Source organism: Schistocerca cancellata, chromosome 6, assembly GCF_023864275.1.
Source record: "Schistocerca cancellata isolate TAMUIC-IGC-003103 chromosome 6, iqSchCanc2.1, whole genome shotgun sequence".
Lineage (NCBI taxonomy): Eukaryota > Metazoa > Arthropoda > Insecta > Orthoptera > Acrididae > Schistocerca > Schistocerca cancellata.
In genome coordinates this window covers 285,009,478-285,036,771 of record NC_064631.1, presented here as the reverse complement: position 1 = coordinate 285,036,771, position 27,294 = coordinate 285,009,478, and the positions used below count along the sequence as shown (strand labels likewise).

General features: G+C 38.1%; 1 protein-coding gene across 1 annotated transcript in view; it reads left to right on the top strand.

The window, feature by feature from the left end:
- The window catches only part of LOC126088292 (armadillo repeat-containing protein gudu-like), a 106,673-nt gene extending 81,227 nt beyond the window's left edge, over window positions 1–25,446 (top strand). The window contains exons 9-10 of the mRNA XM_049906421.1: window positions 24,154–24,345; window positions 25,312–25,446. Of these exons, the coding sequence (XP_049762378.1) occupies window positions 24,154–24,345; window positions 25,312–25,446 (327 nt within the window). The remainder of the gene's footprint in view (window positions 1–24,153; window positions 24,346–25,311) is intronic.
- The last annotated feature ends 1,848 nt before the right edge of the window (window positions 25,447–27,294 follow it).

Genomic DNA, 27,294 nt, shown 5'->3' with positions numbered 1-27,294 from the left:
CCCTCAAAATTTTAGAACTGTTAACGGAAAATTTTGAAGCGTGTCATCCTAAATGCTGCAAGAAAATATCGAAGCAAAACCATTACACCAAACTAAAAAATCTAAAAAGCTGGTACACCTCACATCTAAGTAGAATAAGAATCATAATGCTACGCTATGATGAAACATGTTGACAAGGAAATGTATATGAAAGTGAATAAGCTGCTTACTTCAACAATTTCTTTGGGCAAATCAGGTAGAATATCTGCCTTGTGCAGTGATCTGAAAGGCTTCTAGTTTCCTTGCAACACCAATTTTAAAGTAACTTTCTCATATGGAAGACTTAAACTCACTATTAGGATTCTTGTTCTGAGCAGCTAACACAGAAAACAAGATTATACATAGCTATGGAACATACCATACATCCAACAGTACCATATCACCTATACATCTGTGTCCTCGGTTGCTCAAATGGATAGAGTGTCTGCCATGTAAGCAGGAGATCCCGGGTTTGAGTCCCAGTCGGGACACACATTTTCAGCTGTCCCCATCGACGTATATCAACAATACCTGTCCGCAGCTGAGGGATTCAGTTAATTATCATTTATTCTAGAGAAGCTGCACGGTCCTCAATGGTATCTGTTCTTTTGAGAACAGTTACTATCTTCATATATATAGTTAAAGGTTACCCAGCCATTGACCTTCGTCTGTGCGAATGCGCTGGTTGCCTGAACTCTTACGGGAACCATCACCTTAGTGTGAGCGAGTAATGAATGGATGGGCAAATACCTATTAGGTACATTATGTATGTAGATTGTGGACAATTTGGAATGTGGGTCTCACAGGAAGTATGCAAGGGATAAGTCCCTGCAGTTGTGCTATTCATCTGTGTCCTCAGTGTCTCAGATGGATAGAGTATCTGCCATGTAAGCAGGAAATCCCTGGTTCGAGTCCCAGTCGGGGCACACATTTTCAGCTGTCCCCATCATGGTATATCAACAACACCTGTCGGCAGCTGAGGGTTTCAATTAATTATCATTTATTCTAGAGAAGCTGCACGGTCATCAATGGTATCTGTTCTTTCGAGAACAGTTACTACTTCATATATATATAGTACGATATCCTTCCAACCAGTTATAGATGATAACTGAATATTGCCTTTTCTCTCTGGCATAAAGGTTTCTTTTCAGCTGCCTTTAGACTGTATAGATTGTTGAATTTTAGAAAATCTGAACAGTGGCTTGTAGCTCCATTATCAACCCACCATGTTTCTGTATTTGCTTGAATTGAATAGGCATCTTCATGAACAAGACATCAACACAGCATTAAAATTTTCACGGTCATCATTACTTCTTATGTGAATGTAGGCTTTCCCAGTGTATACTGCTGATGAAATCTTCTTGGGCTTCCATCTGAGTAGCTGCTTCGAAAATCTGCAATGTTTCGATGAGTGTCATTCTCATCATCTTCTTCCCTGGTTTTCCATCAGAAATCAACTTTTCCAGCACTTCATCCAATGGCTCTTTCTTTTTTACAATAGTTGCAACTATCACTTTTTCTTGACTCCTTCTTAATGAATTTGTCTTTGCCATATTGTTTTTGCTTCCTTGCATTTACCGTTAATACTTCTTTTGGTGTTTTGTTACTGTTCAGATTCTTCATAAAATTTCTTTAAAACATATATAACTGGACTATTAATTCACAGAATGTTCTGTTTTCATCGTGTGTTAGTAACATCCAGCTTGTCTGAAAGTTCTCAAACTCAGTTGGAAAAACATGCAAGGTTTTGCAAACTAACAGAGGTTTGACAGGACAGTTACATTTTTTGCTGCAGGTCCATTGTTCAACTGTTCCACAGACTTTTCAGCTTTGCTGTATGGGTCAAAACATGTTCAACTGGCTTCCAACTAAAGGAGAAAAAAATCTGTACCAATTTTAAATGACTTATCTGTCCCATTGACATGGCTTTAAATTGCTCCTTTAAGGCATCCCATATATCACTAGTTGTTCCTTGTCCTCTACCTTTTGAGACATTACATCACTAATAGCACTGGTTATCATACACATTGCATAACTTTTTGCAGTATAATTCAAATAACACTTTTTTTTGTTGTTGATATTTCAACCTGGAGTTTCCAATTTTTCTTTCTTTTTTTTTTTTTTTTTTTTTTTTTACTTGCTTTCTGCAGCACCCTCATCAAGTGACTGGAACATAACTAATCTCTTGTCAGTGACATCCAGTGGATGTTCATGGTAATCCAGCAAGTCTTTTACTTCCCTTTTCCACATTGGCCAGTCAGTACCTCCAGCTAGTGGTTTAAGTAAACTATTTTTGACTATCCATTTCTGCATAATTTCATTACAGTATGTGATTAAAAGTTACTTTCTGAGTACAAATCTTTCAAGCTAATTCTTAGCTTTTAGTGTTTCTAACCTCAAAACTTATCTGACTGCAGACCTGCTCTAAACTCAGTTGACAACACTTTAACCTCAATTTCTTACTGCATTTGCTAACTTGTGTAAGTTTTCTTTTCAAAATTTGACTCCACTAACAAAGTTTAGAAGAATATTCTCCAAGAAAAGTTAATCAAAACTGTACCAGTTAAATATAGTACTTTGCTCATTAACTGTAGTTTGCAAGAACTTTTATTGTCAATCATACATTCTTCTAAAAACAACTGCAAGAAGAATGAGCAATAAAGGTGTGGGCTGTATTCGTAGTAAACATCATGAAAAAAGCGCATGACATGACACAAGAAGGAAATGAAGTACAAGTACATACAAATACTGAAAAAATAATGCAGAAGCTATGTAGGTCGTTATCAAAAGTAATGGCAGTTTACTACGAGAGATGTTCATCTTAACAAGCAAATAGGAAGAAGCAGCATAACTAATAATAGAAGCAGTCCAACAAAGCAACGGACACATGACACAGTATGCATAAATAATAGCATAAGACAAAGGCCGAAACGTGTGGCTGGCCTGTGTGGCCGAGCAGTTCTAGGCGCTACAGTCCAGAACCGCGCGACTGCTACGGTCGCAGGTTCGAATCCTGCCTCAGGCATGGATGTGTGTTGTCCTTAGGTTAGTTAGGTTTAAGTAGTTCTAAGTTCTAGGGGACTGATGACCTCAGATGTTAAGTCCCATAGTGCTGAGAGCCATTTGAACCATTTTGAATGTGTGAAACATACCAAAATCTGCATTGAATAGCAGAAAAGCCCAAACATAACAAATGACAGGTTTTGAACTATGAATTAGAAAGGTAAAACATTTTAAAAATAAAAAAGTTAAGCAATTTTTTTAAAAAAAAGTGTAAAAAATTTTAAAAATTAGAAACAAAAATTTTTACAGTAATCTACCATTGCACATTAGTAGAATAAAAAAGGATGAAGGATGCAGATTAATGCCAAAATGTTTAACATTAAGCCCTTGGGATTGATGTGATGTATAGAGAGGTCTTCCTTAATATCCCCTAGTTCATGATTATTTAGTGCTAAGTGCATAGACATGGCTGATTTGGGTTGTTAACATTACAGTGCTCCTTAAAGTCAAAGTATTAACATTCTTTATCACTTATTTTTCTACACCTTTAGCTTACATTTTTACATCACTGATAAAGTGTAACAATATATACAAATTTAATGGCATAAGTATTCTGCAACACTGTAAAACTCTTTTTCAATGAGATAGTCTTTAAGTTTCTTTGGAAAGTCATTATGAAGTAAATTATCTTGCAGGTTTTTGGGCAGACTTCTTAGTAGTCTGATACCAGAGTACTGGGGTCCTTTTTCTAGCACTGCCAGTCGGTGGGGTATGCTCCGTACTTCATTCTTCTTTCTTGTATTGTGGGTGTGCACACTAGCATTTGTAATCCAGTCCTCACTACCTTTTGTGATGTACATTATTGTTTTGTATATATACAATGATGAAAAAGTTAAGATACCTAAATTCTTGAAACAGTTTCTGCATGTTTCAGACGTCTTTCTTCTTAAAATGGTCCTAATTGCTTTTTTTTGTAATGTGAACACTCGTTTTGTCTCTTGTTTGTTTGAGTTTCCCCACACAGTCACTCCATACTGTAAGTATGGTTCGAAAAGTCCATGATACACTGTACACAGAAGGTTCTTGTCTGAATACTGTGATAGCTGCATTTATCCACAAGAATACCTAAGAATCTAGCAGATTCTATTTCTTCCAGCCTTGTTCCATCAACCTCTAAATCCATGTCTACAGCCTTTTCCTTGTTTTTAAACACTGCATACATAGTCTTTTTTAGATTTATAACCAGTTCATTTTCCAACAACCATTGAGCTGTGACATTTGCAGGTATGTATGCTCTTCTCTCAAGCTGTTCCATATTTTGGTCACTATTTAGTATTGTCATGTCATCAGCATACAATATTTTCTTTTCTTCCTCCTCAACACCTATATCATTAACAAATACATTAAATAACAATGGCCCCATTACCGAACCCTGCGGCACTCCATATTTGATGGATTTGGTTTCTGATTGGTACGAGTTTCCTAATGATACATACTGCTTGCGGTTGCACAAGTATGATTTTACCCATTCACCTGGTTGCCCCCGAATGCCATAGTTGCTTAATTTTTGTATTAGCATTTCATGGTCAATGGTGTCAAATGCCTTTGAAAGATCCAGAAACATTGCAGAAACAATCTTTTTCTCATCTAAGGACTGTAAAATGTATTCTGTTAGACTGACAATTGCTGATTCTGTAGATTTACCCTTTCTGAAACCATGTTGTGAGGGCATGAGAATGTTATGTTTGTCCAAATAGTTAACTAATCTGGTATACATAAGCATTTCTAGGATTTTTGAGAAACCTGATATCAGTGAAACTGGTCTGTAGTTGTTGGGATCATCCTTACACCCTCTCTTGTACACTGGCACTACCTTCGTTATCTTCAGTTTTTATGGAAAAATTGCATCTCTGAAAGAACAGTTTTCTATGTTCAGCAGTGGTGTTATTATCTCCTCACATACCAGCTTTATTACATGATTTGATATTTCATCATCACCAGCTGATTTCTTGGACTTCAGTTTCTGTATAGTTTTCCGCAATTCATCTTCCATGACTGGTCTTAAGAACATAGTACTGCATGATCTTTTTGTTACCTTAATACCCTTCTGTTTTTGACTATTTCTTTCCAATTTTAGGTTTTCTACTACACTGATATAGTTATTATTCAGAATGTTTGCTATTTCCATACCATCTGTGACCACTGTGTTGTCTATTTTAATTGACTTAATACCTTCTTCTTTGTTTGACCCATCTTTTTCCTTTCTTTCAGCATTGATTGCATTCTAAGCTGCTTTTGCCTTGTTTTTTGAGTTCGCTATAGTGGTGTCAATTGCTCTTGCTTTCGCTTCTCTTATTGTTTCTCTATACTTCTTTTTTAACATTTTATATTTTTCAGCTTCGCCCATCCGTCTCACATCCTGAAGCTTCCTTCGCTGTTCTAGTATTTCACTGGTAATCCACTGTGTTTGATCTTGCTGCCTTTCTTGTCTCGTTACTTTGGGAAATGCTACATTAAAATGGTACTTAATTGTTGAAATAACCTTCCCACTTTCTCTGAAATATTACCATAATAGGGAACCCTAAAAGTCCATTACTTCTACTGTTTCCTTGCCAATCACTTTTTGATGTCTTCTCAGTCTTGCTAGGATACCCATTAGCTTAAGCAAAGAATTTAATTGTCTCCCATTCCTTATTAATGTCACCCTTTTTATGGGGACTTCAGTTAACCTATGAAGCATATATCTAAAAGCCATGCATTTATGGGCTCTAGGATGCATGGAAGAGCTATGCACAATGTATCCAGGGAAGTTGGTTTTCGTTAAATGTTAAGCCTAATCCCCTCGTTATGGAAAGTAAGTAACAAATCCAAATATTGTAAAGCAACATCTCATGAGATCTTCATAGTAAATTTGAGGGTAGGTGCTTGGTTATTCAAAGCCTTATGCAAATCTAAAAGCTGTTTCCTGTCCTCATCACAAATGACAGTTACATCATTGGTATACCTCCTATGTAACACCATTTTATCTTTGCATTGGTAGTGTTCATCAAAATATTTCTCCCCCAGGCGTGAGGCGTAAATGTTAGGCAATGTAATCGCTAATGGAGAGCCCATTGCCAAACCTTCATTTTGCTGCCATATGCCGTCCCCATACTTGAAGTAATTATATTTCAACAGCAGTGCAAGCAGCTTCATAAGCTCTTTAATATACTCTTCCTCTAAACTACTAAAAGTTCGTAAGTTATTGTCAGTCAAGTTCAAACCTTTATGTATGGGGATGTTAGTGTACGTGCTCTCAGCATTGAAAAAAGCTAGTGTAGCTCCTTGGAAACCATAGCTGTTTGCAAGAATTGTACAATTTCCTTCCAATTCTGGTTATAGTAACTCTGACTGAGGAAGCTGTTAAGGTCTGGTCTGGTCTTCCTCTAGAATAATGTTTGACCTAAGAGGATCACATTTCTTACAGATCTTCAATGTCTCTCTAATTGTAGGGGTTCTGGGTTCTACTCTTTAGGCCCTGTACAGTGAGGGCTGACACTGAATGGATTTATTACCATAAAGTTTTATTTTTATTTTTTCACTTTATGTTCGTCAGTGCCTTCTTCCTGGCGGTAAGCTGCAGCGTCTCAGTCACGTTGCCCAGAACCGGATGGAACCACCCTGAAACTCACATGTTGAACCATCAGCAGCTAAACTCACGTGTTGCTGACGAGGTAATGCTACCGAGCTATGCGTCTTACAATCTGACCGACAAATAGGGAGGTTTGGAGGTGGTCAACTGGGGGTAGAACCGTGGCTGGCTGCCGGGAGCGGACACTCCGTTCGCTCTCTTCTGCCAGCAGCTTCCAAACTGACCAGACGCCCTCCTCACCTGCTCCTTTGGGCGGCTGCCCATTCAGTCTTGGCGGCTTCTCCAGGCCTGCCTTTCTTTATGGCATTAAAACTTCACAGGTTAAACTATGTTTTATTCTTCACCTCAACGGGTGCCTACCGCTTTCCCCTCCTGGCCAATCCTGACGCATTAACAGCCCTGATCCAGTACTAAATTAACACCTTTAAATGCAGTCTTGACCTCTGCCAAATTTTATCAGTAGGATCAAATCCAGTTTACATAATATTATTACTCACAATAAAATTCTTAACTTTTTTGCTCATATTCAGCTTGAAATATAATGACGGCACTTTTCCCATTATCAAAGTGTGTTGTAGTGCTCCATTATCTACCAGTATTTTATTAATACTCTTAATGATATTATGACAATTACCTAATTTTTTACGTTCTCTATTATTATCATGAGTTACTATGGCTTTATTAAGTTTTATATCCACTTTGTTTTTCTGAACTTGTAGAGCATTAGCGAGGTCTAATGCCACTGAGATATGAGCAGTAAGGCACTCAGCTTTTTTATTTTTTCACTTTTGTGACCTAGGGAAGAAATTACATGCAGATTTAGGGATCACACATTGCATAATATCTTTAGTAGCCATCCCTTCCATAAGACCCAGAATCTTGTGTTCCTCCCTACTGTCAGTATTTTCTTTTAAATGAGACATCAAATATATAATATGTAACATGATGTCACCATAAATATTAGACTCGAGTTCTGTTGCTAATTACAAATGACAAATGAGCTAAATAGAGTTTACCATTAATGTAATTTTTTCATGTATTGCATTTCCTTATGCAAATACCAAAACTTAACACTCTTAGCGTACACTGGTTGTTGTTTCTTTTAATATCTAAACATAGTGTTTACACACTTGAGGATGACCTTAAATCCCAAACATTTCATTTTAAATTCTATAATAGCATAAATTATTATTTGTGTGGGAGCCACGACTCCTCTGCAACATTTTTGTGGTAAACAAATCTGACACAGTTCTAAAATTCTTTTATTGACCGATGTCTTTCATCACAAAAGTCACTATAGACTACCACGACTCTTCTGCAACATTTTCGGGGTAAACAAACCTGCCACATTTGTAAAATGCTGTTACTGACTGAAGTTGCACACAACAGAAGTTGCTACAGACTACCATGATTTCAGGCTCTTAGCCCCATCATTAGATACATCTGAAAATCTGAAATGTAAAGTAAAACAATTCATTATTGTAAAACAATTATTTTAAAAAAATTGTTTTTAACTTTTTAAATTAATTAATTATTGTAAAAACTGACATTAATTTTTAAAATATTTAAATTTTTTAATTGCTTAAAACTGTTTTTAATCTTTCAAATGTTTTATCTTTTAAATTAATGGGTTCACAAACTGTCTTTTGTTATGTTTGGGCTTTTCTGCTATTCGATGCAGATTTTGTCATTTTTTATGCATTTTGGCCCTCGGCTTGTGTTATTATTCATTCATTCCATGTCATGTGTCTATTGCTTTGCTGCACTTCTTGTTTTATTGGTCATGTTGCTTTTCCCTATTTGTTTGTTAAGGTGAACATCTCTTGTGCTGGACTGCCATTACTTTCAGTTATTATCTATATATCTTATGTATTTGTTTTTCGGCATTTGTATGTACTTGTACTTTACTTCCTCTCCATGCAGTGTTATGCACTCCCAATATGGTGTTTATCAGGAATTCAGACCACAGCGCCAGGGCTGTAGCCACACAGGTCATACAGGTGCTCTGTGTCAGCACCTTATGGATGACACAGGAATTGAAATTTAGGGTAGCAAAGCAAAATCAGAAATGCTGTAATCCATTTTCAAATGTTCCCCATTTTAATTCTCACATAACTGCAGAGATGAGTGACAGATATTCTGTCAGTGATATTGCAAAACAGCTGATATCACTAAAATAAAAAGGCTGCAAGATGTGGTGCATTCGCTGTCAGATTCTGTACGACATAGTCCACATCAATTCAGGCAGGCTAGGAAAAAATCTTACCTTCATAGTCTCAGATGTTTTTGAATTTAGCACATGTTAAAATGAAGGACTAAGTAAGGAACACGTATTTTTTTTGTTTTCTCCAAAAAAATTTCTGCTCTGAGATACAACCCTCCAAAGATGACACTGTGCATTGAAGAAGCAAATTTTGGAAAAAAAATTAAAATGCTGATCTCTGGAACAGTTCTAGATATTTTATTGGGGGTTTTTTATTTGAAAGATAATTGCTTTATGACTACAAATAAATCCTCCATTTGGACTTATCTGTCAAAGTTCTTCTGAACTTTTTTTTGTAATTTATGGAAAAAGAATTTTTCAAAAATGCCATTCCTTAAAATTTTGATTTTTTTATGTTTATTAGTACCATATAGCTCTACATTCCCTGAAAAGGAGAGCTTCCATTTTTAGGTTGAACAGGTTTTATAAACAATTGAAATTGTTGCCATACATAAAACCCGTTTTTATTACCACATTATCACATAACAGGCTCATAAAAATCTAAACCTAGCCTTATTTAACATAATTTTAGTTTTGAAATATGAGTAAGAGACTCATTTTTCGAGCACTTTAAATGGTTCCAAAATGTATGTGAAAGGACCAAAGACTTAAAGGTTTCAATTTATACAACCTCTGTGCACTCTGTTTTGTACTGAAATTAGCCAGTCAATGAACTAAAACTGTGTTACACTGCTTCAGTATCTTCCTTTGATATAGAGTGATGCCTCCCTGCTGAACCAAAAGGAACTGGAGCACTTACAATCTTCAAAATATTGTGTACAGGAAGTGAGTACTGATGGTGTTGTTGCTGTCATTCAGCTGGAAACCTATATCCAACAGCTGGTCCATGTGGTAGCATAAAGTTCACTACAATTTCATTTAACTTATAACTGGTGCCTATAATTTCTGCAGTCCACTGGCCACAGTCACACACACACCACAAAAAAACCCGTCTCAGGTTGTGAATCTGAATATTATCTTGCTGTTTCTGAGGTGTTGGCCAAATGAACAAAATTTCTTCTTTCTTGCTCTTTAAAGTGCTTGCAGTATGAGTTCGCCCATCACTTTGAGTCAAAAAATGTGTCTTCTGAATTCCTTTCACAGGAATAGTTTTTTTGGACAATTCTTCTTTTTTCTGCTCACAGAATTCTTTGATTTCCTCTTTGGAGAAAAAAACGAGGGCTGAGGATGTGTAAGATTTCATGACTCTCGTAAAATCCTCAGCATCCTGAATTGCAGTTGTATTTGGTCTGGAAAGATTATGTTTTATAGCATGGTGCTTCAGCAAGCCTCCTACGCCATCACAAGGCCCCTTCCCATGACCAGTAGCACTGTATGCCCAGCCAGGTGGCACAAGCGACTTACTCGAATCAAACAGCTGATAACGATTTTTAAAATGACTAGGAGCACCATCAGAAATAATTATGCTCTTCTCTGCCCCTGTTTGCAGTTAAAGAATTTTGCGCGTTGCTAGCAAAGTATGTGCTGAATCATGTTCTGTGTCATCACTTATAACTACAACACTTGTGGTATTGCTTTGAAAATATGTCACTCCTGTAAAAATTGAAACCTGGTCATTACTCCAATTATACCTTTGTACTTCCTGTGGGAGAATTACAGACCAGTTCTCAGCAAAATCAGAGTGAAGTGCCAAACATAGTTCTTCAGCCTGTACACACCCTTTCACTTCTGCAATGTGTTGCTGTTGCAAGTTCTTCAGATGCTGGTGTGTTACTGCATTCACTGACCTTTTACCAAGTTCATCAATGAAACTGTCAAAGGCAACAGTTTTCTTAATTATTTTATTTTCCTCCCCTGTCTCATGTGTAATTTCTGCAGTGTTATCTGCTACGTCTTCCAGGCCAAGTGTCTGTGAAGACAGTCCTCCCTTTCCAGGACAGTCACCACACTCTTGAAACAAACAAGTCTCTCACTTTACATCAGAGACTACTAATGACTTCAAACGCCCCACCAAGGTGTCATATGTCACATGCTCCAGTAAGTTCTTCAAAGTTACCACACAAAGTTCAAAATTCGTGCAGTACACACATAAGCAGGCATTTCTAGGTGGGTGCGGAAATACCCACTTAGGTCATAGTGCATAAAATTTTGATCTTCCAAAGTGTGAAGTTGTATAGTTGCTCTTACAAACTGCAAACATTTCTTTAATACTGCGAGTCGTGGACTTCTTCATTTTCACAACTTTTTGACCTTCAGCTGTTACAGTTACAGTGTCTTTTTTGATGGCATTCTGGTGAGAACAGTCCCATTTATCTTCCAGATAAAATGACTGCACTATTTTAACTTGAGTTGCTTCTACAGGATGGCCATAATGATGATCTGGTCTTCCAAAGACTCCTTTTACAGACCTCACATTTCTTGATTTGTCTACCAAATATTTTGATACTGCTGGAACGTGGTTCAAAATTGTTTTCTTTGAAAATGTCTCTGGAATAATAGTTAAAACTTGCACTTTTTCACTATAGGATGCACAATATTCAATAGCTGAATTGATATTTGTGAAACATTCCTGGCAAGAGGTGCAAGAGTGCTTTGGTTCATTTTCTTCTGAAGATGGAATTTCTACTTTTAAGAGTGTGGTCAGTTTTGCTGTAGTGTATTCATCCGTAGCCTTAGTAATTTCTCTGAACTTTCTTGATGCATAGAGCTTATGACTCGACTTCACTGACCACGATTTCTTAACACGACTATCACCTACCTCTGTAGCTGACTGATTCAGGATATTTAATTCTTCCTCTATTGATGTAAAATTTGCATCATCTGCATCATGGGAGGCTTCAGCTTGTTCAGATACTATCATTGTTGTTATTCTGTCAAAACATTTAGAACACAAACAGTCCTCACTGGAAACATCTTCACTTTGAAACAGAGTCTTTGAATGAGAACTCTTATTCTCAACCTGAACAAAATCTGTTTATTTTTGTTTTTCTTATATATCACTCTTTTATGGATATGCAAATAGTCAGCACACTTCAGTCTCCTGTGGCCCCAGTCAGAACAGCCAGAAGACATTTCAAACAGTCCTTTTCACAAAACACACTGCAACTGTGTCAACTGGAAAATTCCTTGCGAAAACACAAAACTCACTGGATGGTCTCAGATTTCTTATAAGCCTCTTCAGTAAACAAATTAGCACTGAACAACTACAATACAGAAATGTGGAATGAACTACCATGACAAAGAAGCTGACAAGAAACTACAACAAAGTGTAAGAAATATCTGCAACAATGAAAGTGAAAAGAAATAACTGCAACAAAGAAAGTGATAAGAAATAACTGCAAAAAAGACAATAGAAATAAATGTTGTAACAAAGAAATTAGTGAGAAATAACTTCAGTGAAGACACTCATTACTGTTGAAAGTTAAAAAAATGATTTTTTAAAATAAAATGTGTCCAACTTAAGAGTGAAAGTTTTACTTTACAGAGAATGTAGTACTACATGGTACTAATCCACTGAAAAAATCTAACGTTAGTCGATTGGCATTTCTGGAAAAAAAAAGTAAATTGTAAAAAAAGAAAAAATTCAAAAGGTGACAGTAAAAGAATTTTGACAGATATTTCCAAATGGATGATACCATTGTAATCATAAAGCAATTATCTTTCAAACGAAAAACACTCTAACAAAATATCTAGAACAGTTACAGAGATACAGCATTTTAAAAATTTTCCCAAAATTCACATCTTCAAAATGGTGTTCACAGTGTCATCATTGGAGGTCTGTATCTCGGGGCAGGAATTTTTTTGGAGAATACAAAAAAATATGTTTCTTACTGACTTAAGGATTTTAACATATGCTAAATTCAATAAAACGCCTGAGGCTATGGAGGTAACCCCCTGCCTGCAGTGATATGGATTATGCCATATAGAATTTGCAGATGGGTTAGCTCCTGTTTTAACTATCACATATTTTATATCCCTAAAATAAGAAACTCTGTGGAGTGGTTTGAAGAAAGCACAGGTCTCACCTGTCTACAAGAAGGATAGCAGAAGCAATCCACAAAACTACTAACCATCCTGTCTCACTGATATCCAACTGTTGAAGAATCCTTCAACATATTCTTATATCAAATACATTGAGATATCTTGAATAGAATTACCTCCTTCATGCCAACAAGAATGGATTCTTCAAGCATCTGTCACACAGAACCCAACTCGTCATTTCCTTATATGACATCCTGAAATCATGGATCAAGGCAATCAGGTAGATGCAAAATTTATTGACTTCTGAAGAACATTTCATTTGCAAGGGAAACACCCCATCACACAACCTCGGTAAAATTGGCCAGTGCATAGTCTGTCAAATCCAGCATGAAAACAGGAAGATGGTGTACTGAACTGTGAAAAAATAAGCAAAATAGAAACAGTGAATGGTCCAAGCTCAAGATATGTAACATTGAGCAAATTGCAAGAGCCACAGCATCATGGTAGTGTGATCATAGTGTTGGACTCCAGTCCGGGAGATCCGTGTTCACATCTCCCTCATGCCCCATTTTTTTCACAAAATTATCAACGTTCCATCCAGTCATTAATGTGCCTGTTCTGCCTCTGTAGTCTTGGTAATTGTCGTACTGGTTATACAGGGTGAAAAGTATTTAAACCGACAAACTTGGGGAGGTTCTAGGGGACATCAAAACAAATAGTTTTCCCTAATGTCATTTTTTCCTATGAGGATTATTTAAACCGGTAGAGGAAGATTTCTCTGGCGGCAAATTAATTAAACCAACAAACACTTTTCCATTTTTTTTTATGACCAAGAACAACACATTAACACTAACCAATTTCAATTACAGTAGATTTTCAAAAATGCCTCCATTGAAATGTAAACAAAGGTTACACCGTCGGATCATGTTCTGTCTGACACAGGCAAAAACTCCAGGAGTATAATGAATTGTTATTGCCGTTGCTGCTATCCAGGCAACCAGATCCTCTTCTGATGCAACAGGAGTTGCGTAAACAAGGTTGTGCATCTCTCCCCACAAAAAAAAGTCCAGAGGGGACATATGTGGGGATAGAGCAGGCCATGGTACAGGACCACCTCTGTCAGTCCATGTTTCTGGGAACCATTGGTCCAGGAATTGACGCACACAACGACTGAAATGTGCCGGCACCCCGTCATGTTGGAACCACATTCATTATCTTGTAGAGAACAGGACGTCTTCCAGCAATTCTGGCAATGCTCTGGCGAGAAAATCTAATGGTCTACGTAGCAGATACGGCCCAATTAAACAGTCCCCAGCAACACCGACCCACACATTAACGAAGAACCGCACTTGATGAGTGCTAGTAACTGTGGCATGTGGGTTATCCTCACTCCAAACATGCGAATTGTGCATGTTGAAGACTCCATCACGCCCAAACAGTGCTTCATTGGTAAACAACACAAATGATGGAAATGTAGGATGAATTTCACACTTTCCAGGTACCACTGTGAAAAATGTGCTCTGGATGGATAATCAACTGGTTCCAGGTTGTGGACATACTGTAAGTGAAATGGATTTAACAATTGCTCTCGAAGGACTGTTCTTACATTCGTCTGATTCGTCCCCATGTTACGTGCAATTGCACGAGTGCTGATTGAAGGATCCCGCTCCACATGTTTCAAGACAGCTTCCTCAAATTGCAGCATTCTTACCATGCTTCTGCGTCCCTGTCCAGGTAATCTGCTAAATGACCCGGTCTTAGGCAGACGTTGGTACTATGCAGCAAAGGTCATATGGTGCGGGATACGGTGAAGGCAGACATTGGTACTATGCAGCAAAGGTCATATGATGCGGGATACAGCGATTAGGATACTGTCATTGATAAACCTGCAGTGTAGCTTGTCCATTGTGATGCGCTACATAGTACGCACCAATCGTATCAGTGTACTCACTCCAGGTGTACCGCTCCATTAGTAAACAGAGACAATGTACTACTACACTGGTGGATAGCAGTTGCCTACAACTGCAGAGCGTAATACGCGCTCTAACATTTGAAGATCGTATTATGGCCTCTAACAACTGAAGAGCGTAATACAGCCTCCACCGGTTTAAATAATCCTCATAGGAAAAAATGACATTAGGGGAAAATATGTGTTTTGATGTCCCTTACAACCTCCCAGAATTTGCTGGTTTAAATACTTGTCGCCCTGTAGAATATGAGTCATGGTAATAATATATTACTGTTGCAAGTAAATGTGATGAATAGTGAGAGCAGGTGAGATGCTGCATAGACTCCCAAAAGAAATGAAATCAACAAATAAACAGATGTGAACTATGTTACAACAAAGGAATTCGAGAATCAAAACTTCCAAAACAGAATGCAAGAGTCATAAAATGTGGTACTTGTTTAGAACAAATAGGAGGTCCCTTCCTTACATCTCACTGTTGCAAACAGATGTTACACCACAGCAGAGACACAAGTTTGAACCTAGTGAACAGACACGTTAATGACGGGATGGACAGTTCATAATTTTGTGTGCAAAAAAAAGAGAGGGAGGAGGCACAAGGGAGATTTGCACATGAATTTCCTCCTTCACAGTCCAACACCTCAGGCACGTAATCATGATGCCATGTCTATTCCAGTTCACTTGATGTTGCACATCTTGAGCTTCAACATTCACTGTTTTAATTTTGCTTAATTTTCACTTTTCACTACATCTTCTTTATGTTTTCATGCTTGAACTGTGTTCAGTTTTTGACAGAATATCCTCTAGGCCATCTTACTATTAAATCTCATGGGGGCACAATGGGGAGTTTCCCTTGTCAGTACCCCACTAATATTTACTAACAAAGCTCGGAATATACCCATATATCAAACAAAACTTGTGAATGGATTGCAGTAGGGAAGACACTGCTTGTTACCTTGGATAGACTGTCGTCACCAAAAGTAGAAATAGTTTCATGTGTGCCTCACCCATGATGGACCCATGATGTTCATGTTTCATAGTAATAGTAACCTCAGACTTTTTATGGATGTTGCAGTTTACTATAATGAGCACTACCTGAAAAAAGGTCAGAAATTTCCAGTTGGATGCTGGAAGGATTTCAAAGTGGTGCACAGACTGGCAATTTGCTTTAAATGTTAAGAAATGTAAAATTCTGTACTAAACAAAATGCAGAAATGTAGCTTCCTATGACTACAAAATCAGTGAGTCATAATTGGAATCAGTCAACTCTTTGAAATAACTGAGTGTAAGAATTTATAGATATACAAAATGGACTGGTCGCATTCCCACATTGGCAAGTAAAGCAGAATTCAGAGTTTGCTTCATTGGCAGGATGCTGGGCAATGCAGTCAGTCTTCAAAGGAGAGTACTTACAAAACACTTGTGTGTCCCATCATAGAATATAACTCAATTGTGTAGTGTCCATACCAGACAGGAGTAACAGAGGATAGTCAACGTATACATAGAAGGACAGCACGTATGACTGCAGATTTATTTGACTCATGAGAAAACTACATAGGAATGCTGAAAAATCTGAATTGCCAGATGCTTGAATATGTTGTTGTTGTTGTTGTGGCCTTCAGTCCAGAAACTGGTTTGATGCAGCTCTCCATGCTACTCTATCCTGTGCAAGCTTCTTCACCTCCCAGCACCTACTGCAACCTGCATCCTTCTGAATTGCATCCTTCTGAATCTGCTTAGTGTAGTCATCTATTGGTCTCCCTCTATGATTTTTACCCTCCACGCTGCCCTCCAATACTAAATTGGTGATCCCTTGATGCTTCAGAACATGTCCTACCAACCAATCTCTTCTTCTGGTCAAGTTGTGCCACAAATTTCTCCCCAATTCTATTCAATACCTCCTCATTAGTTATGTGATCTACCCATCTAATCTTCAGCATTCTTCTGTAGCACCACATTTCGAAAGCTTCTACTCTCTTCTTGTCCAAACTATTTATTGTCCACGTTTCTCTTCCGTACATGGCTGCACTCCATACAAATACTTTCAGAAACGGCTTCCTGGCACTTAAATCTATACTTGATGTTAACAAATTTCTCTTCTTCAGAAACACTTTCCTTGCCATTGTCAGCTTACAGTTTACATCATCTCTACTTCTACCATCATTAGTTATTTTGCTACCCAAATAGCAAAACTCATTTCTACTTTAAGTGTCTCATTTCCTAATCTAATTTCCTCAACATCACCCAATTTCATTCGACTACATTCCATTATCCTCATTTTGCTTTTGTTGATGTTCATCTTATATCCTCCTTTCAAGGCACTGTCCATTCCATTCAACTGCTCTTCCAGGTCCTTTGCTGTCTCTGACAGAATTACAATGTCATCGGTGAACCTCAAAGTTTTTATTTCTTCTCCATGGATTTTAATCCTACTCCAAATTTTTCTTTTGTTTCCTTTACTGCTTGCTCAATATACAGACTGAATAACATCAGTGATGGCCACAAGTCTGTCTCACTCCCTTCGCAACCACTGCTTCCCTTTCATGCCCCTTAACTTGTATAACTGCGCTCCCTGTATTTTACCCCTGCCATCTTCAGAATTTGAAAGACAGTATTCTAGTCAACATTGTCAAAAGCTTTCTCTAAGTCTACAAATGCTAGAAATGTAGGTTTGCCTTTCCTTAATCTGTCTTCTAAGCTAAGTCGTGGGGTCAATATTGCCTCACGTGTTCCAACATTTCTATGGAATCCAAACTGATCTTCCCTGAGGTCGGCTTCTACCAGTTCTTCCATTCGTCTGTAAAGAATTCGTGTTAGTATTTTGCAGCCATGACTTATTAAACTGAGAGTTCGGTAATTTTCACATCTGTTAACACCTGCTTTCTTTGGAATTGGAATTACTATATTCTTCTTGAGTCTGGGGATATTTCACCTGTCTCATACATCTTGCTCACCAGATGGTAGAGTGTTGTCAGGGACGACTCTCCCAAGACTATCAGTAGTTCTAATGGAATGCTGTCTACTCCCGGGGCCTTGTTTCGACTTAGGTCTTTCAGTGCTCTGTCAAACTCTTCACGCAGTACCATATCTCCCATTTCATCTTCATCTACATCCTATCCCATTTCCATAATATTATCCTCAAGTACATCACCCTTGTATAGACCCTCTATATATTCCTTCCAACTTTCTGCTTTCCCTTCTTTGCTTAGAACTAGGTTTCCATCTGAGCTCTTGATATTCATACAAGTGGTTCTCTTTTCTCCAAAGGTCTCTTTAATTTTCCTTTAGGCAGTACCTATCTTACCCCTAGTGACATATGCCTCTACATCCTTACATTTGTCCTCTAGCCATCCCTGCTTAGCCATTTTGCACTTCCTATTGATCTCATTTTTGAGACGTTTGTATTCCTTTTTGCCTGATTCATTTACTGCATTTTTATATTTTCTCCTTTCATCAATTAAATTCAATATTTCTTCTGTTACCCAAGTATTTCTACCAGTTCTCATCTTATTGCCTACTTGATCCTCTACTGCCTTCACAATTTCATCTCTCAAAGCTACCCATTATTTTTCTTCTGTATTTTTTCCCCATTCTTATCAATCGTTCCCTAATGCTCTGCCTGAAACTCTCTACAACTTCTGGTTCTGTCAGTTTATCCAGGTCCCATCTCATTAAATTCCCACCTTTTTGCAGTTTCTTCAGTTTTAATCTACACTTCATAACAAATAGATTCTGGTCAAAGTCCACATCTGCCCCTGGAAATGTCTTACAATTGAAAACCTGGTTCCTAAATCTCTGTCTTACCATTATATAATCTATCTGAAACCTTCCAGTAGTTCCAGGCCTCTTCCATGTATACAACCTTCTTTCGTGGTTCTTGAACCAAGTGTTAGCTATAATTAAGTTATGCTCTGTGCAAAATTCTAACAGGCGGCTTCCTCTTTCATTCCTTACCCCCAATCCACATTCACCTACTACCTTGTCTTCCTTTTCCTATCAAATTCCAGTCACCCATGACTATTAATTTTTTGTCTCCCTTCACTATCCAAACAGTTTCTTTTATTTCATCATACATTTCATCAATCTCTTCGTCATCTGTGGAGCTAGTTGGCATATAAACTTGTACCACTGTGGTAGGCGTGGGCTTCGAATCTATCTTGGCCACAATAATGCATTCACTATGCTGTTTGTAGTAGCTTACGTGCATTCCTATTTTTTTATTCATTATTAAACCTACTCATGCATTACCACTATTTGATTTTGTATTTATAACCCTGTGTTCACCTGACTAGAAGTCTTGTTCCTCCTGCCACCGAACTTCACTAATTTCCACTATATCTAACTTTAACCTGTCCATTTCCTTTTTTAAATTTTCTAACCTACTTGCCCTATTAAGGTATCTGACATTCCACACTCCGATCCGTAGAACGCCACTTTTCTTTCTCCTGATAACGATGTCCTCCTGAGTAGTCCCCACCCGGAGATCCGAATGGGGGACTATTTTACCTCCGGAATATTTTACCCAAGAGGACACCATCATCATTCAACTATACAGTAAAGCTGCATGCCCTCGGGAAAAATTATGGCTGTAGTTTCCCCTTGCTTTCAGCCGTTCACAGTACCAGCACAGCAAGGCCATTTTGGTTAGAGTTACAAGGCCAGATCAGTCAATCATCCAGCTTGTTGCCCCTGCAACTACTGAAAAGGCTGCTGCCCCTCTTCAGGAACCACACGTTTGTCTGGCCTTTCAGCAGATACCCCTACATCGTGGTTGCATGTTTGGTATGGCTATCTGTATCACTGAGACATGCAAACTTCCCCAGCAACGGCAAGGTCCATGATTCATGGTTGAATATAGAGATCAGTTATCCAGCTCAGTTATCCTCATAAAGACTGCTTACAAAATTTTGAGAACCAGTATTTGGTGAAGAATCTAAAATATCCTTCTACCCTCTGTGTGTTGTTCCTGTAGGAACTGCGAAGTCCAGTTACGTGGCCCAGAGAAGCATTCTCCCTATGCGGAATGGGAATAAACCATAACATGATAGCATGTTGTACAATTGGAAGTACACACTGCCATGCAAATCACAGTGGTTTGCTGAGTTTGTGTGTAGATGTAGAGGTATTTCGTCTAATGTATGATTTTTCCTGTGGCTTATTAAAAAATTAGATAGAGTTTCAAGATACCTGATGCATACTCACTGAAACATACAGCAAAAGGAGTACATATAGGGGATGTGATGATTATGAGGGGTGGCCAATAAGTAATGCCATACATTTTTTTCTGAAAGCACATTGGTTTTATTCAGGTTCCCAATACACTGTTTTATTCCTCACTCCTCTAGCTACAAAACCCTACATTTCGACATAATCTCCGTTCAATGAAGTGGCTTTACACCACCTTACTGGAAGGGGCCGTATGCCCGCATGGTACTGCTCTACTGGTCAGCATTAGAACCACTGTCTTGCTGCATCAATAACCTCTCTATCATCCACATATTGTTTACTGTAGTGTGCATCTTTCACTAAGCCAAATAGGAGGAAGTCAGAAGGTGAGAGATCCAGGCTGTAGAATGGATGATGAAGAACAGGCCAGGGAAGTTGTATGAGCTCCTCTGGGGTGGGCAGATTTGTGTGAGGTCTTGAGTTGTCTTGAAGAAGAAGTTCATTTGACTTTTTGTGGTGACAAACATGCTGAAGTCGTTTCTTCAATTTCCTGAAAGTAGTACAATACACTTCTGGGTTGATTATTGCACCATGAGTGAGGAAAAAAAAACAGAATAACCCTATCAGAGTCCTAGAAGACCATCACCTCACTTTACTGGTTGAGAGTGCAGCTTTGAACTTTTTCTACGGAGGAGATGTAGTGTAGTGCCAGTCTATGGATTGCCGTTTTGTTTCCACTTCAAAGTGATGAACCTGTGTCTCATTGCCTGTGACAATACTCAACAAAAAATTGTCATGATCACAAACAGTTCCACACAGATGGTCTGTCATTGATCATTAGGATCTTCTGTTGGGCAGTGAGGAACCCAGCAGGGACACATGTTTGAGGGCTACAACTGGTGGACAGGTGCCTCAGTAATACCAAGAGATATGTTCTGTTGTGCAGCAAGGTGTGTGATTGTGATCTGTCAGTCACCTTGAATGAGAATGACTGCACGTTACAACCTGCAGGAGTCACAGCTGTGTATGGTCAGCTGGCAAGAGGGTGATCTGACAGGTTTGCGAGACCTTGTTATGATGATGAAAGACACCTCGCCCAATGACTCACTGTGCCTTTGTTCACCGCTTGGTCTCCGTAGACATTGTGCAAGCATTTATGAGTATCTGCAGTGCTCTGGTTTATCACCAAAAGAAATTCAATGACAGCTCTCTCCTTGGACTGCACCTCTGATACAGATGCCATTTTGAAAGCTATTTATAGTGCTGCCATGTATTCCAACTTCATCAAACTATATGGGCTGAGGTGGAAATACTCCATGATGTCCCATAACAAATTCTCCATTTTTTTCAAATGAAATTGTCCAAGGAAAAAAATGTGTTGCATTGAACACTGCTTGTAAATCATAAATTTTTTGCAACAAAACCTGAGAAGTTATCTATCTCCAGGAGTGCAATGGCTTTTATAATATAATACATCATGAGACAGATGAAAACCAAGAACAGAATTTACATTCCCCAGGAGTTAATCTTTATTATAAGAAAACCAGTATGTCTAAAGAAATGTCAACATTTAATCTGATAATAAATATGCCTTGATGAAGAATTTTCAGTTCAGGTTAATAATCAGCAACTAGGAAAAAAAAACAAGATTTACACTTTGTATTAGCATTAAACAATGCAATTTATGTAAATATTTGTGACTTAAGACAGTGGTTTGTTAATCTTTATGTACATAATGTCATAACTTCTACATTATTTGCTTTCTGTTCTAACAACTTTGAATAGTAATAGTCATATCATAATCTAATATTATCTTTTCCTGATAATTTAATGTTGTATGATATTAACATTAAATCAGAAGCTCATTATGTGGATACTGAGGAACACCATAATTAACTATATCCCATTCTGAATTTAAGGTACACCTACACATTTTAATGATGATTATTTGTTTCCCGCAATTTTGATAAGGACCAACAAAATAAGGAGGACATTCTGTCAGTAATTCAATACTTCGATAACAAAGTTCAAAGTGTCATACTAAATATGCCCTCAGAGTCCTCAGTGGCATTGTCTTCTAAAGTATAAAGATTTTTATAATTCAGTTCAAAGTGTGTATTTGCTTTGATTGCCTGGAATGTCTATTTAGTGGCTGTTCTATAATTCTTTTCTGACTTACTGTGTTATGTTAAGAAAGAATCCGTTGATACTGTTGGCAGTATTGAACAATGAAGATAAATTTTAGTGAAAGATTTGGAAATATTTCTGTTTATGCTGCTTTTTATGTTTTTTAGCTTTTAAGAAATTAATTTAATATTGTGACATGTTTGTTAGATGTCTTAATGTACATGACATTCATTAATATTCACAATTAATCATTTTCAGAATAAAATTCAGATGTCAATTGTACAATCAGGAAATTTACAGGGCTACTGTAAATTATACATTCATTTACAACTTTATATATTTTATGAAGTATTACATGTGCAAATGTAACTGATGCATGAAAAGAACTGCAAACTCACTGAATTTGCATTGTGCTCACTAGTTGGTGTTATGAGTGCGGTGTATTGGGAAATTGGTGATGAAGCAAGAACAGAGTTTTTATATGTTGGAATATGCAAGATGTTTATCTGTTACTATCATGCAGCATTTATTTAGAAGGAATTATGGAAGACAACTGCCATGTAATCAGAACACTGCGCATTGGTATTGACAATATAGAGACACTAGTTCTTTCTCTAAACAGAAAAGTACCTGTCAACCAGTCTGCCAGATGCAACTGTGGAGAAAGTGAGTGAAAGTTTCATATGCAGTCCAAAAAAATTACTGGTCCACACAAGCCATGAACTAGGAATACCACAGCAATCTGTGTGGAAAATTGTGAGACAGTGGTTACATTTCTGTACTGTCTGCAGCTCATGCAACAATTAAAACTGGAAGATTATGGCTGGTGCTCCAGTTTTGCATCACAATTCAGAAAGCACTTGAGGATTACCATTTTACCTCCAAGCTGATATTCAACAACAAAGCAACCTTCCATTCACCTGGAAATGTTAATCACCACAATATGAAAGGGTGGGGCACAGAAAAGCTTCATAAAAGTGGAGCACACAAACGAGATTTGCCAAAGGTTAATGTTTTCTGTGCAGTGTTGAAGACAATGCAGTATGCTCCATTTTTCTTCTGTGAAAAGACTGTGACAGGCACCTCTTACTTTGATATATTGCACTTTTGATTGTTTCCACAGCTGACTGCTGATTCTGAGAATTTCATGTTCCAATAAGATGGGACACTTCCTCATTGGAACATCTACATTTGTCACTACCTAAATGATGAACTCCCACATCACTGGATTGGGCACAGCAGTGAAGATTATGTGGCCCTGATTCCTTGCCCCCACCACAGGCTTCCTCTCATAATGCTGTGAGACTTTTCCCTTTGTAGTACATTAAGGACCCCCACTTCCAAGAACAGTAGAACAATTCAGATAATCTATCGATGCTGCTGTGATGACCATTGAAGGGATGTTGCTGCATAAGGTATAGAAAAAAACTTGACTACCCGTTTGGACATGTGTCGCATGACCAGAGGGTGACTTATAGAACATGTGTAGAATGCAAAATGTAAATTTCGTGAGTTTACAGTCCTCTTCATTCATCAATAATATTTGTATATGTAATACTTTGGAAAATATAGAACTTTGAAAACAAATGAATCATGTGTAGTAGCCTTGTATTTTGCTTTACTGGTTTGAACAGATTAATCTGTCACCTTCAGAAGCTTAATATTGGTTTAGCAAATTTCAGTATGTTCTTCATTGTCATTGTAAATATTGTTTGTGATAATTATAAACACAGATTGATAATTATCACGTACAATATGTACTTTTTCCAGCATTGTCAAGGCCCTATGCTTCTGTCAAAGAGATACTGAAATGGCTTTATGCTTCTGAACCTATATTAAGCTTCTGAAGATGACAGATAAATCTGCAGAAACCAGTAAAGCAAAACAAATTTCCTGTTTGTGCAAGTGCTGACTGAATTTTATTCTGAAATATGTACCACAGCTGCTGAGAAAATAATAGCCCTGAATAAAATCATAGAAATTATTACGCTCAAACAAGATGGGCTGATAATTGTTGTTTCCTCTCCCTGTGTATAGGATGCAGGAGAAATGGTGAAAAGCATCCCTGGAAGCATGTTGATTGCAATACGTTTACTTCGTACGTCTAATGATACAAATGTTTTGGCTGGTGTATGTGCTGTCTTGGCCAGGATAGCACTGGACAAGGAGAACCTGGCTATTATAACAGACCATGGAGTGGCAACTGTACTAGCTAAGCATGTAACAACAGTAAGTGTGATGTGGTTTCTGGTTTCTAAATCTGTGGCTACAATATGTTGTTTCCAAGTAACTGCAGCTTTTGAAAGTACCTATGCAACTCACCAAAATCTCTTTTGAGAAAGTAAATATATGATGGATAAAAGGGGGAAACCACAGGAATTTTGATAATTTCTGCTTTCTGTCATGGTAAAAAAGGGATAAACTCAAAATCTGATGCTTAGTTGTGTCGAAAGCTATTCACACTTCATAAATTTATTATTCATTCTGAATAATAATTTTAGAGTCTTGTTTCAAATTGCTCATTCATTATTTGTATTGTAGTTGTTGTTGCTTTTATCAATGATTTGAGCAATTAATATCACGCTACAACAGTATTTCCTTTTATTTTGCTGTGTCTGGTGTTTACCTGTCTTCAGCATTACTTCAAGCATTGTCCTCCCCTATGCTGAGCGGTCAGCGTGAGGGAATGCTATGCTAAGGGTTTAATTCCTGGCTAGGTCGAAGATTTTCTCTGCTCAGGTACTGAGTGTTGTGTTGTCTTCATCATCATCATTTCATCCCCATTGACGCCAGGTTGCCAAATTAGTGTCAACTCGAAAGACTTGCACCAGGCGACCGGTCTACCTGACAGGAGGCCCTAGCCACATGACATTTCATTTCATTTCATTTCACTTCAAGCATTTTCTGACGTGCTTCCTTTGTTCTTCATAATTCCATGCACATGAGGGATGATTAAGTGATGATGCCTAGGTATCCTTTAAGAACAGTTTTATTACAGCATCACAACACTACCAAGTTCCACAGAAAACAGAACAACAACTGGTATGATCGTCCTAGCAAAGTTGTTGATGTGATGCAGTGTATGCTTGGCAGGAAGCTCCAATGGATGGACCATCGGTTGTGGCCAGCTTCTGACCCAGAGCTGAGGAAAGTGCTCTCTGCTGAAGGTTGCGCCATAACTAATGTACACAGCAGGCAGAGGAATATCCATGGGTGCTTGATGTCCATATGACCCACATATACAGGCTAGTTCACTTGATAGCAGTGCTGCCATTGCTGCCGGGGGTGCCACCTCTGAATGATGATGGTGCCTCTGATGGCATCTGCTAGCATTTAGCCTGTCAAAATATGGTTTGCAATCAATACCATGTCCATAATATACAATGTGCAAGTGAGGAGCATAAACAGTCTCTGAAAGGAGGACCACCTGTGGGGTGCAGACATTGATCTGGAAGCTGAAGTGGTCAGTGGCAGTGAGATACTTGACTTCCCTTTGTCCTCAAAGAAAATATTATGGAGCCTTCTTGATACTAGGAAAAAGATTCTGAAAGGTGTACCTCAGCTGGGGGTGGTGGGCCAACCAAAGAAGATCATAGTGCCAGCTGATGTCCTCAATTGGTGCAGAGGGCATCCAAGGCTGAGGGGAACTTTTGGTGGCTCTCTCCGATGCTTGTAACGGAACATATTAAAGGCTTACTGTACCGAAGTATGCGATACCCTCCAAATTCAACCAGTTTAACGAGTATTTATGATTATAGAAAAGTTATTGTGTATGTTAACAATGATTGCATAACATGTCTCCATAAACAGTCAACCCATTAAATTATACTGAATAACTGACCCACAAAAAAGTTAATATCACTTGATCACTGATACAGCAAATGTCATAATGTAAAAAAACTAAGTCCATCTTAAATAATTAATATGAAGTACGAAAAATAGTGGCCAACTTAGGTATTTTGGATCTCCTTAAATAAAAATCACCCAGTGAAACCTATTTGTTCACTAGGAGCGTTTTTACTCAGTATTCATGTAATCAATCCTATTTTAGACGAAAACCAATGTAATTCTTAATAATTTATGTTATTTACTTATTTATGCAAATTAGAGAAGTCAATTGACAAACTTCTAAAAAACGGCCTTTTTGTAACAAAGAATTATTCTGTCAAGTCAACAAATCTGTCTGTCATTTTAATAACATGTTAAATTATGTCACTTGATGCAAATTAATAACTTTTCTGCACAAATTATGATAACAGATGTACATGTGACTTATAAACTATATCTCTTTTTAGTAGTTCTTTGACAATGTTATAAATACAAGCAGCAAGAAGGGTCGGGAGGCAGTCGGAATGCCACTTTGGTAAAGTGTGTTTGTGTGTTATTGTTTGAGGTGGATAAACAATGCAGAGAACATGTAAAGGAAGTACTACTTTGTGTTGTGTCATGGTCTTTGGTGGACAGTGGAATTAAGATGGCCACCAGAGTAATAAATATTTGAAGTTTACATATTTGTTGGTTTCGCTCGTTCTTTATCATCAAAAGCACATAAAAAACACGGGACCTCATGTTTTTAACCCTAGACAACCAGATTTAGAGCCAGCATCAGCATCGAGACATGGCAGCGATCCAAAAGTAGCAGCGATTACCACAACACAATGCATTTTAATGGCGCCAACCTAACATCAAGTGCTAACAAGCTCCGTAAATGGGAGTGAAATAGTGCGATTATAGCAATTAGCAATATCTACGACTAGGTGACCATTACATGCTGTACCCTAAAATTCAGGACTCGAAGCTGGGAAGCAGTATCTTCAGATACGGTGGGTGGTCCAGATCAGGATTTGAAGCTTTTTTTGAGGGGGGGGGGGAGGCAAGAGAACTGTGGTGCCGAAAGTGCAGACTGATGTAGCTAGCTGCTGGATTGGTCCAGAAGGAGGGATCACAGGGTCAGAGATGACCAGTCAGTGACCCACACAAGCAAACCCCATGACTGATGGAGCTAATTGGTGAGGCACATGTACACTGCTGGAAACAGGTGAGGAAAACCACAAAACCAGTCTGTGAAGTGAAGACACTGAGGGGCCAGCATGGCATCGGCGGGTGCTGGCGGCACTGGGAGGCAGAGCTTCACCAATGTGACCACCAGAAGAGTGACGATACCACTGGTGAACGTGA